Source organism: Bos javanicus, chromosome 21 (assembly GCF_032452875.1).
Source record: "Bos javanicus breed banteng chromosome 21, ARS-OSU_banteng_1.0, whole genome shotgun sequence".
NCBI lineage: Eukaryota > Metazoa > Chordata > Mammalia > Artiodactyla > Bovidae > Bos > Bos javanicus.
The window spans coordinates 64,373-76,390 of NC_083888.1; the positions used below are offsets into that span (position 1 = coordinate 64,373).

At 53.0% G+C, this 12,018-nt stretch overlaps 1 protein-coding gene across 1 annotated transcript; it reads left to right on the plus strand.

Annotated features, from left to right (window-relative positions):
• Nucleotides 1-397: 397 nt before the first annotated feature.
• On the plus strand, nt 398-7,332 carry LOC133234054 (uncharacterized). Its single transcript, XM_061394179.1, has 2 exons — nt 398-1,582; nt 6,729-7,332. Exons 1-2 carry the CDS (start codon nt 1,170-1,172, stop codon nt 7,018-7,020), a joined length of 705 nt encoding a protein of 234 aa, XP_061250163.1. The 5' UTR covers nt 398-1,169; the 3' UTR covers nt 7,021-7,332.
• Nucleotides 7,333-12,018: the final 4,686 nt, after the last annotated feature.

A 12,018-nucleotide genomic window follows, 5' to 3' on the forward strand; every position in this document is an offset into this window, starting at 1 on the left:
CTGCGTCGAAGTCTCTGGGGGTAGAAGAGGCCTGGTCCAGGCAGTCCGTTGGCAGTGGACCAACATGAGGGCAGCCCTGGCACTGTGCTGCACCCTGGGTGTGGACTCCTTCTTTCCACAAGTTCTAAGGGGCCCACTGTGCTCCTTTTGTAAAAATTCATTCATCCATTCATTCATTTATTGGTGTATAGTGGCTTTAAACTGCTATGTCAATTTCTGCTGTACAGCAAAGTGAATCAGTCATCTATCTATCTATCTATGTATCTGCCTCTCTTTTAGATTTCCTGCCCATTTACTTCACCACAGAGCACTGAGTAGACTTCCCTGTGCAGTACACTAGGTCCTTACTCATTGACTTTATGTGTAGTATCAGTACTGTATATATGTCAACCCCAGTCTCCCAGTTCATCCCCACTTCCACCTGCCTGTTGAATGCTGAAATTTCCTCCTGATTCCCTCAGACGAGTCTGGTGACATCTGTGGAGCCCGTTCTCTCAGAGAGATGGGAGCATGCTGTGTGGGCTCTGCTGAGGCAGCTTGCCTGGCCATCTTCTCTAGTTTTCTGAGGTTCCGCTCCTTGAAGGGATGTGTGACAGTGATACCAGTGGTCAGACAAGTGCAGTGTCATTTTCTCACCCTCAGATCCTCAGGCCCGAGCTGTGTGACCATGTGGAATCATGATGTTTCTGGCGGTCGTGTCTGTGGGGGTCATGATTTATGAGAAACATCCCTGGGATGTGGCACTGCTACAGGAATCGTCCCCACTGCCAGCCAGCCAGCTAGTCAGCCACCCTGTCCTTCTGGTGGGAAAGTGTTGCCCCGCACTGCCGGTGGGCACTGGCTGGGGATGGAGATTCGGGCCGGGGTTGTGTTGGTGCGGCTGTTGGGAGCGTTGCCCGGAGCTCAGTGAGCAGCTGAGGGGCCGTCCGTTGGTGGTCGGCGGGTGATGTCGGGTGCTCGCAGACCCTCCCAGAGCAGGGTCACTAACAACCGCCAGGGGGCGCACTTCTGCCTGTGATCTTCCTCTCCAGGCTTGGTTTCTCCTCCCCCGCTGGCATCTCTGCTGTCAGTCCCCGGTTGGCCTTGTAGTCCGACCTTTTGTCTTCCAGAAGCTCTGCCACTAAGGAGGCTAAACGGTTCGAACTTCCTTCCCAGCTTAGAAAGGTAGAATGTGTGCCTTGTGCGTCCCACACTTGGCGCTGCCTGCTGCCTGCACTGGCTTGCCACAGGCAGTCAAAGGAGGGGGTGCAGTAGCCGCGGTTGTGGGGCCCGGGGCAGGGGGGAGCACGTCTCCTCTCATGAGCCGGTCACCAGCACCCTCCGTGAGCCACGCGTCACACACAAAGCTGCACAGTCTGCGTGAGCAGGCATGTGGGCATGCCTCCCACGAACCGGGGCCGTGGTCCACACAGAGCATGGTCCTCTTGCTGCTCCTGCAGTCACAGCCCGCGTGCCGTCAGGACAGGGTCGTTGCGAGCGGAGCTGATGCTGTTCTTGGCCGACAAGCGGGAGAGAGTCATGGCAGCATTGAGAATAGGCTGTGCCAGATGGAGGCCCAACTGGAGAAGAACAAGGAGCTGCAGTGAGTGCCTGTGCTGATGGGGAGGCGGCGTCTGAGTGGGAGACACGGTTTGGGTGGGAGCCAGCGCTCCCTTCCCTGCTGCCGAGTGTGTGCATGTGTGGCCCCATCTGCTGATCCGGGCACCCACCTCCTCGGGAGCAGGGCCAGAGGTGGTCGCCCATAGGTGTTGGGCAGGGGCCAGGGCATCCCCACGTTCAAAGAGGCTGCTTGTTGCTCTGACCAGCCAGTCTGGGAGCTGCTTGGGATACAGGTGGACTTCACAACTGCCCCTCAGACACACCTGCGGGTGCCAGCCCGGGGCCCATGAAACTGAAGGCATGGCGACCAGGTGTGGAGCCTGCTTGCCTCGGACATGGCGCTGGACTTCCACATGTCAAACCGCTGGTCCAGACACGGTGTGTGTGTAGGATGGCTGCTGCTAGGCAGGAGAACCGTAGTTGCGCTGTGACAGAAGGCGCGTCAGGAAAGGGTGATGGTGGAGGCTCCCATCACCTAGTCCTGAGAGAGGTTTCCTGGAAAGGTTGGCCACAGGGCGATACAGACTATTCAGGAAATGGAGTGGGGATCCCAGGTCCATCCTCACGTGTCAGTACTGTCCCCACTATGCCTGTGTTCTTGGGCCCGGACTGCAGAGCCTCACAGGCGGGCTCCCAGGGGGCAGTGGTTCTGACTCCCATCGTGAGACCCACGGTGAGGCGCCCTCCCCGCTTAGGCAGAGAGCTCAATGGCTCCTGATCAGAGGTGCTCTTCCTTACTTTCAGAATTGCTGTTCAGAGTCTGTTGAGATCAGGATGCTGTTTATGACTAAGCCAATTCAAAGCCAACTTTTGTTTTGCTTTAAAAATCTTTGAATGCTGATGCCTTATTGTGGAAGCTGTGACAGGTTTTCTTTCCTTGGGCTCAAAAATCACTGCAGATGGTGACTGCAGCCATGAGATTAAAAAATGCTTGCACCTTGGAAAGATATGACAAACATAGCATATTGAAAAGTACAGACATCACTTTGCTGACAAAGATCCATATAGTCAAAGCTATGATTTTTCCAGTAGTCATGGATGGGTGTGAGAATTGGACCATAAAGAAGGCTGAGCCCTGAAGAACTGATGCTTTCGTATTGTGTTGCTGGAGAAGACTGTTCTAACAGAAAATAAACTGTTTTTAAATGTATTACAATGGAAAATTTCAAACATGCACAAAAGTGGATGGAAGTAGTATGATAAATACCCATGACCCATCAATTAGTCTCAGCAATTTTTAACACAAAGCCAATCTCAAATAGATCTTTCTTCTGTCTTCTCTCCATTGTTTTTTATACAGTAGGTTCTAAAACAGCTTTTTAAACCTTGAAATTGATGCTCATTTTATAAAACACAGCCTTGCCAACTTTGTTAATACATTTAAAAATTGCTTGAGGTAATTATTTCCAGTTTTTTAATATGAATTTTCATATTGGAAAAGACCCTGATGCTGGGAAAGATTGAAGGCAGGAAGAGAGTAGATGACAGAGGATGACATGGTTGGATGGCATCACCAACTCAATGGACATGAGTTTGAGCAGATGCCTAGCAGAAGTCAAGTTACATTTTCCTTATGGCTAATCCACTGCTGTAACATGTATAGTATTTCTGGTTTTGAACACTGAATGTGTTTGCATTATAGTTGGATCTAGAGTGTGTAGCCATTATGTGTGGTTCAGAATTCTGAGTAATCTTTTCTGGGATCACCCAAAAGCTGAGACAAAGCGTGAGCCTTTCACGTGGACTGTGCTGTGCATCAGAAAGATAATACGAGCCACCTACACAATCTAAAATTTCCTAAAACCCAACGGGCTACTTGACATCCTTCTTTCACTGTGAGTCTTGAAATCTTCTGTGTGATTTCCACATTGAGTGTTGCACCAGCCTGTCTCACGTGCTCAGGGGCTGCACGAGGCGAGTGACTGCCATGGCTGACAGCACAGAGATGCCAGGTTGAGTTGAGTGACACGGAAACTTGGCCCGTTTGACTTGCTTTACTCCATGAGGAAGTGAAGTGGGCTGTAGAGGAATGAATGTGAGGAATGCCCAGGAATGCAGGTGAGCTCCATGGAGACCGTTTAAAGCAATGAGAGGAGTGAGGGCAATAGAATGAGTCATGTGCCCCTGACCCGAACCCCCACCTGAAGTCCAGCTTCTCTCTACAGACTTCATCGTTGTTAATGGCTTGCCATGTTTCCTCCAGAGAAACCTTTTCTACCCCTGAGATGGAACTTCCTCCTCATTATGGTTTATGGGTGAATATTGTTCTGAGTGTTTATATTTTCTAGGGACTCTTAGAGAACATTATCTCAGAATTAAAATTTTCAGAGTTGATACCTACTCACGTAACCTGTTCTGCACATTTTGGTGCAAGTCATTTTACATCAGGAAAGCAAACGGTGCAGGCTGTGTCATTTGCTGTTTCTTAGGACCAGCTGATTGTAAATCTGGAAACCCTGAGAGCCGAACTGGACCAGACGAGAGTGCGAGGGGCTCCCTTCCACTATGGGTAGGCTGCTCCCCCAGGCAGCTCCCCTCAGCGCTGTTGAGTGTGACAAGGGCCTGTCTGATGTGTGGACAGTATGACTGGGTGTTGCTCATAGTTGCACCTCAAGGAGCCTGTAGCTTCGTGGCCAGCGAGAGGGAAGAGACAAGCATCGTTCCTTAGGATCAAACTTGGTACCATGGAGTGGTAGTCACAGTATTGACAACACTCAAAACCACAGGCAGAGATTTGGAAGTGTGGGGGCGACCAGTTGATATTTGGGTGTATTCATTTGAGGGGCCTGACAGACTGTGACACTGATGTTTCTGAAAAGTTGCAGAAGGTTAATGACCTGTAGTCTTTTTTATGTGAGTGGAGACTGAGACATGACTTGCTGTTGACTGCAGTGGGAGGAATCACCTGGCTTGTGAATGAGGCGAGCAGATTACTGAGCATCGTGATTTTTTCTTACTCATTGTTTGAGGGGCGGTAATTCTTATTAAGTATTTAAATGTTTCTTTGGCTTCTTCACGGAAAATGGTCACAAGTGAGAGAGAAACTTTAGCAAAGGTTATTAAGTGCTTAACTGGTGACATTCACTCATCTGTAGGAAATCGACTACTACTTGAAGCCTGACTTAGGAGACAGTTTGGAGCCCATATGCATATTTCTGTGTTTGTGTACTTAGGGGATCCTCACAGTCCAGGGCCTCAACCCAGCCTTCTTCTAGAGTAAGGGGATATCATGTGAGACAAAGGCAGAGCCAGAAACTGGCAGGTGGAGTCCAAAACCACAGTGGATGGAGTTCAAGGAGAGCACGTGCCCTGCAGAACGGATAGGGGACTTGGCTGGACTTGCCGGTAGAGCTCCCCCAAGGTGAGAGGCTGGTGCTGTCAGAAGTGGGGAACCCCTGCTCCCGGAGTGGACAAGGTGAGTGTGAGGCAGACTGTGTAGACAGTGGGGAAAGAGGAGGTGGACATGGCCTCCTGCTCTTGGGGGTTTTGGGGTAACGAGGAGGGCCCTGGTGCCAGGGCCCGAGGCCTGGCATGGTTTGGGGGCTCAGATGGAGAAGCCTAGGGCCTGGTCACCAGTCCCCTGTGTGTCAGTGAGTGTGAGAGACAAGAAGAGGAAGCAGCCACGGGGCAGGAGGGCCCGCTGTGCTCTGAAGGCAGTGGGCCCCAGCGGCTGGTGCGAGGGAGGGGTGTCTCCAGGAGGCAGCTCTCGAGGGGTCACGACAGTGACGTAGCAGCACAGGTGGGGCTTCGGAGTGGGGCTTGCGGGCATTGTGGGCTGGGTGGGGGGCACTATGCTGGCTCAGGAGAAAGGGAGTGGGGACTGAAAACCCAGCTCACAGGCAGGGCAGGCATGGCATATTTGGTGGGGCTTCCCAGAGGAATTGGTCACCTTGTCTCTGAGACCTTCTCTGGGGAGATAGAGCTTTGGGTGACGAGGGGGAAAGAGATGGAGGCTGCACCCCACGAGGGGACTAGGAGGTGATGGTTGGGGTGCAACCCAACCCGGAGGCCTCTGTGGCCCTCAGAGAACCCTTGAGGGTCCGCAGTCCACAGTGGGACTGTGTCATACCCCCTACCCAGTCCCCAAGTGTGTTCTGGCCCCAGACCCTTGGGTGGAAGTGGAGTAGAGAAGGGAACAGTTCTGTCAGGAGGGAGGGGAGACAGGAGGGAAGACAGGTGTGGCTCCGGGAGATTCCAGACTTCCATCTCCTGTGCAACACAGTGTTCCTCGCAAAACCGTCGATCAGAGCAGCATGTGACCCCAAGCCAGCTGAACTGGTGGTTGAACCTGGCCACTCTGCAAATGTATGGGGTGTCCTTTCCTCGGAGGAGGGCCCTGTCTCCCGGGTTTAGGGACTCCTGCACGTGAAGGCACCACCCTCTTCCCAGGGACAAGACTGAGCAGAGCCCGGGCAGTCCTGCAGTGCAGGTGGCTCACAGTCAAGTCGGGGCCACCCTGCCTCTCAGCAGGCCCCTGCTGAGTGAGCTCCTGGCACCTGCAGGCCCAGGCCTTAGTGCTCAGGGCCTGAGCATCTGTGCTGGGCCTTGTTCAGCCCAGGGTCCGGTGACACGCTCACCTCTGTTTTAATGGGAGACACCAGTGGTGTTCAGCTCTGAGCTGTGGGTCCAAGGCCTTTCTGCTGCGGGTTGTCTGCGGCACCTTTAAAAACACTGAGAGCGGTGCAGACAGTGTTCCAGGCAGACCGGTGATTGTGATCCACGGACTTCACACGGGAGACGGAGGTCAGAGAAGGTGCAGGCCAAAGGGGAGGTGGGGTGCCAAGGGGAAAGCAGAGCAGGTGCTGGCCCCACCCTGGGACCTGAGAGTGGGCTCCAGGGGGACCCTGGATGCCCCAGCCCCAGACAGCCGATGCTGTCCTAGTCAGCTCCACAACCTCAAGTCAGCACTGCCTTCCCTACATACAGGAGTTTTCCAGCTGCTGGGGATGAGCCCTGAGTGTCTGCAGAGCAGCAGTCGGCCTGTTGCTGTTGGAGCCAGGAGGGCAGTGCCCTCCCGGGGGCCCTTTTGCTGTGAGATTGCCAATCTTCCAAATGGACAGGCTCTGGCTTGACTGACAGAGTCAGCTCTCTTTTCTGCTAACAGCACTGCTCTTTGCCATGTGTTTCAGCCTACCCCACTTGGGCAGTGCCCTGGACCTCAAGTTCCTGGTGGCAGACCGGCCTGCAGACTACTCAGGAGATGGGGCAGTGCTGCAATGCCTCCAGAAAGGCCAGCTGGCAGCGCTGCATGATGAGCCACCAGAAGCAAGGACCCCGCCGCCCCCTTCCCGTCCCTGGTGGGCACCTTGTGAGGCACCTGCCCCCTCACACTGTGCTCCTGAGGTCGGTTTGGAACAAAGTGCTGATAGGTCGCTTTATGTCTTCCCATTTTCCTTTTTCTGGCTAAGAGTTTACTTTTAAAGCATGCTTTTTTTTTTCTTAAAATAACCAATTTGGATAACTTGTGGCCTACTGTGAGGCCCAGCATGGTACTAATTAGCATAGTTTTGAAATCATCCTATGAGTAAATGGATACACATATCCATCAGCTTATAGTGAGAAGAATTCTCATTGGAAGTTTAAGTGCTTTTATATTTTCACCTCATTCATGGCATGTATTTGTTCATACATGTCTGTGTTTTGACCTTCCATATTCAGTGAGCAGTTAGTTTGGACCAGACATGGTCAGAAGTAGGACTCCAGCAGTGAATTAAAAACTGTGTGTGTTCTTTATCCACTGCTATGTAACGAATCATTGCAAAGCTTAGTGACTTCCCAGGGAGCAGCTCACAGTCCACAGTGCCTGTGCATTGTAGCAGGCAGGCCTGGTTCAGGGCCTCCTGAGGGCACAGACACGGGAAGGCCCCCCAGGGCTGGATGGCAGGCTTTCAGACTCACCTGGCTGCAAGGGACAGGCCCAGGTCCCTGCCGTGTGGCTTTCCCATGGCCTGGCTTTCCCCAGAACACCCTCTGAGTGCGAGAGCATGGGGTTTTGCCCGGGGCCTTTTGCACCCTCGTCTTGAGGCCGCACACCTTCACTTCTGTTTGTGAGAGTGAGCTGCGAAGTCCTGCCTTGCTCAGGGGCTGAGCAGGAGTTGCCCCTTCTGCCTCTTGAAGGGAGGAGGATGGAAGAATTTGTGGACCCCTTTTTAAACCCGCGTAGCCTGTCGAACAGTAATGAGCAGGGAAAGATCAGAGTGCCCGAGTTGTCCGAGGAGGAGGGGACGATTGTGTGTGAACAGGGTGGCCAGCAAGATGACACCAGGAGGGTGACCTTGAACCAGAGACCCGGAGGCAGGAAGAGAAGTAGCCACTTGGAAATAGAAAAAGAGTTGTGTCAACCAGTGGGGACAAGGGAGAGAGCGGGCCACATCAGGGAGGAGCCCGGGCTCAGGCCTGAGCAGCTCGAGGCCAGAGCCTGTTTCCTGAGGTGAGGAGGGCTGCCGGGACGGGAAGCTAAGAGCCGGGCCTCAGCCCTGTTGAGGTGGATGAGCCCATGGGTGTCCCGGGGATGTGTCAGGAGAGCAGCTGAGTGTTCCGTCCTGCATCCGGGAGAGAACTCACTCAGCTCAGGGTGGACTTGGGGTTGTGGGCATACAGATGGCATTGAAAGCCACGAACACAGTAAAGTCACCAGGCGGGTGCCGGTGGAGAGAGATGGGGTGCAAGGGTAGAGCTGTGGGGCACCCTGCATTCCAAGGTTGAGAAGGGGTGCAAGGGACTGAGGAATAACCCCAGGGAGGGCAGGGCCTGGAGCCCAGGGAAAGACATGCTGGGGCGGGCGTGGGGGAGGGCAAGGAGGGGAGGGGGCTTGGTAACATGGGTTCCTCGAACCCCCAGGGAGCTGCCCTGCAGAGTGGGGCACACCCACCGCCTGCTGGCAGAGAGCTAGAGACTGGGTGGGGAGGGGACTGTAGAGGCCGCTCCCAGGGAGCTTTCAGAGACCCACAGTGGGTGCTGCAGGGAGCCCTGGAGGAGGAATCTGCTGGTTCCTCTTGTGCTATTGGAAGGCGAGAGAAGGGAGAGGATTTGCTGACCGGGCTGATGGGGGTGAACCCATACGCAGCTGGTTCGCTGGAGCAGAGCAGGAATGATGGCAGGTGGTCCTGGAGCCAGCGAAGTGGGTAGCCCAGCCCTGGAGTGGGGTCGTGACAAAGACAGGAGGAGAGGGCACTGGCCACAGGGGACAGGGAGCCAGCAAGCCAGCACTTCGAGGCTGCCCCTCAGTTCCTTTGAGGTCATGTCTGGGAAAGAAGGCAGGACCTGGGTGACAGTGTGGCAGGGGGGACATTTGCAGAGAGAAGGGTGTGAGGTGTGAGAGCCGGAGGGCAGCACGGGGCCCCGCGGGAACTCTTCCATGTGTCTCTGATGACAGAGCCTCCCTTGTGGTGTGAGGGGCCGTCCCCCAGAACAGCCCGAGGGCCTGTGCCCCGAGAGGAGAGCCACGGGGGGGTGGGGGTGGGGCTGGCCCTCCTGTCTCCTGGCTGCCCCTGCTCGCTCCTGTCTGTGGGTGTTCAGACAAGCCTGGGAAATGGAGGGCTGGAAGCCTGAGAGGATGACACTCCCTGGTGAACTGGTACCAGAGATGACCGCTGATAGGGACCCAGTGGCTGCCGAGCTGAAGGGTTTTTTTTTTCTTATTTTCCTCCAGCCTGGCTGATGGAGGCATGGATGTATTTTTGTAATTTTCAGTTTCTGTCTCTGACTCCATCAGCCCACCCTTGTGAATAACCTCATAGGATTGCCTGCCGTCCTGGGTGTCACCAGGCCATCTAGGAACTGGATTCTCCCCCTGCCCGTTTCTTCAGTCCTGCTCGCTTAAGAGATGGCAGTGTCTCATGAGCATGGCCATTTATCCACAGTCAGGGCTTCCATGTAAAATTGGGCTCAGTTCCTGATAGACTTGACTGCTCTGAATGTCGCTGACAAGACGTGGTCCTCTCGTGCCCAGATGCACACCCTGAAGGAGCAGGACTGGGAGCACGCGCAGCAAGCCAGTGTGCTGGCCGACGTGACCCAGGCATTCCAGAGTTACGAGGGCATGTCTGACGGTGAGGGCAACAGGGTCACCTTCTTCAGCTCGGTCGCTCAGCTGTCACCCAGCAGGCAGGCCGATGCCGAGACTCTGACTGTGATGCTGCAGGAGCAGCTGGACACCATCAATGAAAAGATCTAGTGGGTGATGGCAAACTCGGCTCTCCAGAAACTCGGTTTCTCTGAGGAGCTGTCTTCTAGGGACGTCTGAGTGTTCCGTAGTAAGAAACCTGACCTCAGGTCTGCTTCAAGAATTTTCAGTTTTGAGATTGCCCTTGATTATCGAGCTTGGTGAGCCAGGGCATTCTGTCCATGGTGTGCTGTCAGCACTCTGTGGGGGGGGGGCATTGTGGGGTGTCCCCCTCAGCTCTGAGCCCCAAGGTGGGTGAGGTGCCGAGGCGGTGTCCCCTGCGGCCCGTGCACCCTCCTGTATCCCTTGGAGCCCCCCACGTTCTGGTGAAAAGCCACCTGGGGAAAGCTGGGGTTTTGGGGTTGGCAACTTCCCACTCAGATCTGCATTTTCCTTTTTAACTTAATGCAGTGTGAAGATTGGCTTGTTGTAAGACAGTGGTCCAAAGACATGTGTTTGAGTTTTTCTCATCTCATCAGTATATTTAAGATGTTTTCTTTAGACACCATCTTGGCAGTTATAACAATTTTCAAAACAGGATAGAATCCAAAGGCCTGCCTCGTGGTGAGCAGGGGGCCTTGGGTCTGGGTGCAGCCAGGTGGCTGGGGGCCCCGAGGCCTGCCTGTTGCCACACCCGCACAGCTATGCCCGTGTCCCGAGTCCACGTTCAGAGTGGCTGCAGGCCGGTGACACTGCACAGGACCAGGCAGAGCTGCTGCTCAGACTGTTCTCGTCACGTCAGCCCAGGCCGAGGTGCCCATTCCTGTTGGCTGAGCGCGGGGCTCCAGGGGAAAGGCAGGTGGTGAACGGGACAACCAGCAAACGCAGGTGGTGCCGCCTGCCCATTTGACGCCAAGACAAACCTCTTTGTGGGCTGTGTTTGAGCACAGACGAGCTCAGAAAGATGGTCTTTCCAAGTCCCTGCAGGAAGTATGGAACGGTTATATATTAATATTTTTACTTTACAGAAAGTTGTCAGGTAAAAGTGATTTTTCCTTATGGGACAAGTTGACTTGATGTAAATGGTAAATTCTGTCCATCAACTTGTTATCAACAGTGAAAAACTTTCAAGATGTATAAGTAGAAGTGAAGCTGGAGAGTTTACTTCCTGTAAGAATCTTGTATTTTAATTTGAAAATCATTTTATTTGCATAATCTTGTATTTAAAATGCTATATAAAATCATCCACCACACATTAGGGGAGAAGAGCAGCAACTGTGAATTCTAGGTTAATGCAGCACATTGACATGGATCCAGAAACTCACACAAAGCTGGTGGAGAACTTCATCAAGTGATGTGTTTGTATATACACAACCTTAAAAGAAAAAAATGATCAACTCAGCACTTCATCTGGTCTGGAGACTTGTGTTTGGAAACTGCAGCTTGTTCATGAATTGCTGTTTTGATTATACAGAGTTCCCGATTCCCAGTGGAAAAGACTTGAGGCACTGATGTGCATCTCTGCCCTGAGAGCAGGGGAGGTAAGGGTTGTCAACTTGAAGTATCTCCTCACAGAAAGAGAGTCACCACCAGGGCCCCTTAAGAATGTTAGAGTAAATAAGTGAAATCAAGTGTGAATGATCAAGGACAGTTTGTAAGACTCAACGCTAAGTTATTCTAAGTTTGACAATATTAAAAAGAGGAAACGTAGAACCTTTTGGCAGAGATGTTAATTGAGCAACTGTTTCTGGAATTTGCTAATCATGACACAGAATGCCAGCCCAAATTTATTGTCCAGACAGGTTCCTCTGCTGACAAAGGCAGATGACGGGGTTTATTCTATTTTAGGTTGATCGAAGAAGAGAAGAACACGGAGCAGAGGGCCGAGGAGACTGAGAGCAGGGAGGGCAGGGGGAGCTTAGGCAGCCTCCGTCGTTTTAAATCAGTGAGCTCCCTCAACCTGCTTCCCACCTCCTTGCATACTGGCTCCTGTCTGCTCCTGCCCAAGCCCAAAAGGAGGTGGCACAGCCCAGCACAGGAGTGAGACTGGCTGGGCATCATGACTCTGGTATGTGTCTGCCTCCTCCCTGCCGCATCCCTCCCCCAGCAAACTGGTTTTTTTGTTTGTTTGTTTTTTCTCTTTATACCCAGAAGAAAATCAAGTACATTTGCTACACTCAGAGGTTTAAAAGTTTTTAAACTGCCTAGTCTTTAATCATTCCACAATGGCACAGCAATAAATTAGTCTTGATATTTGGACCACTAACTTAGCACGTCATCATGAACTCATCCAGAGCCTGCCTCTGTAACGTTGG

What these genes read in the sequence shown, in the direction of transcription:
- LOC133234054 (XM_061394179.1), top strand. Translation starts at nt 1,170, where the DNA reads ATGTGTGCCTTGTGCGTCCCACACTTGGCGCTGCCTGCTGCCTGCACT. An exon ending in GAGAAGAACAAGGAGCTGCA is followed by an intron (nt 1,583 to 6,728) that starts GTGAGTGCCTGT and finishes CATGTGTTTCAG; the next exon opens with CCTACCCCACTTGGGCAGTG.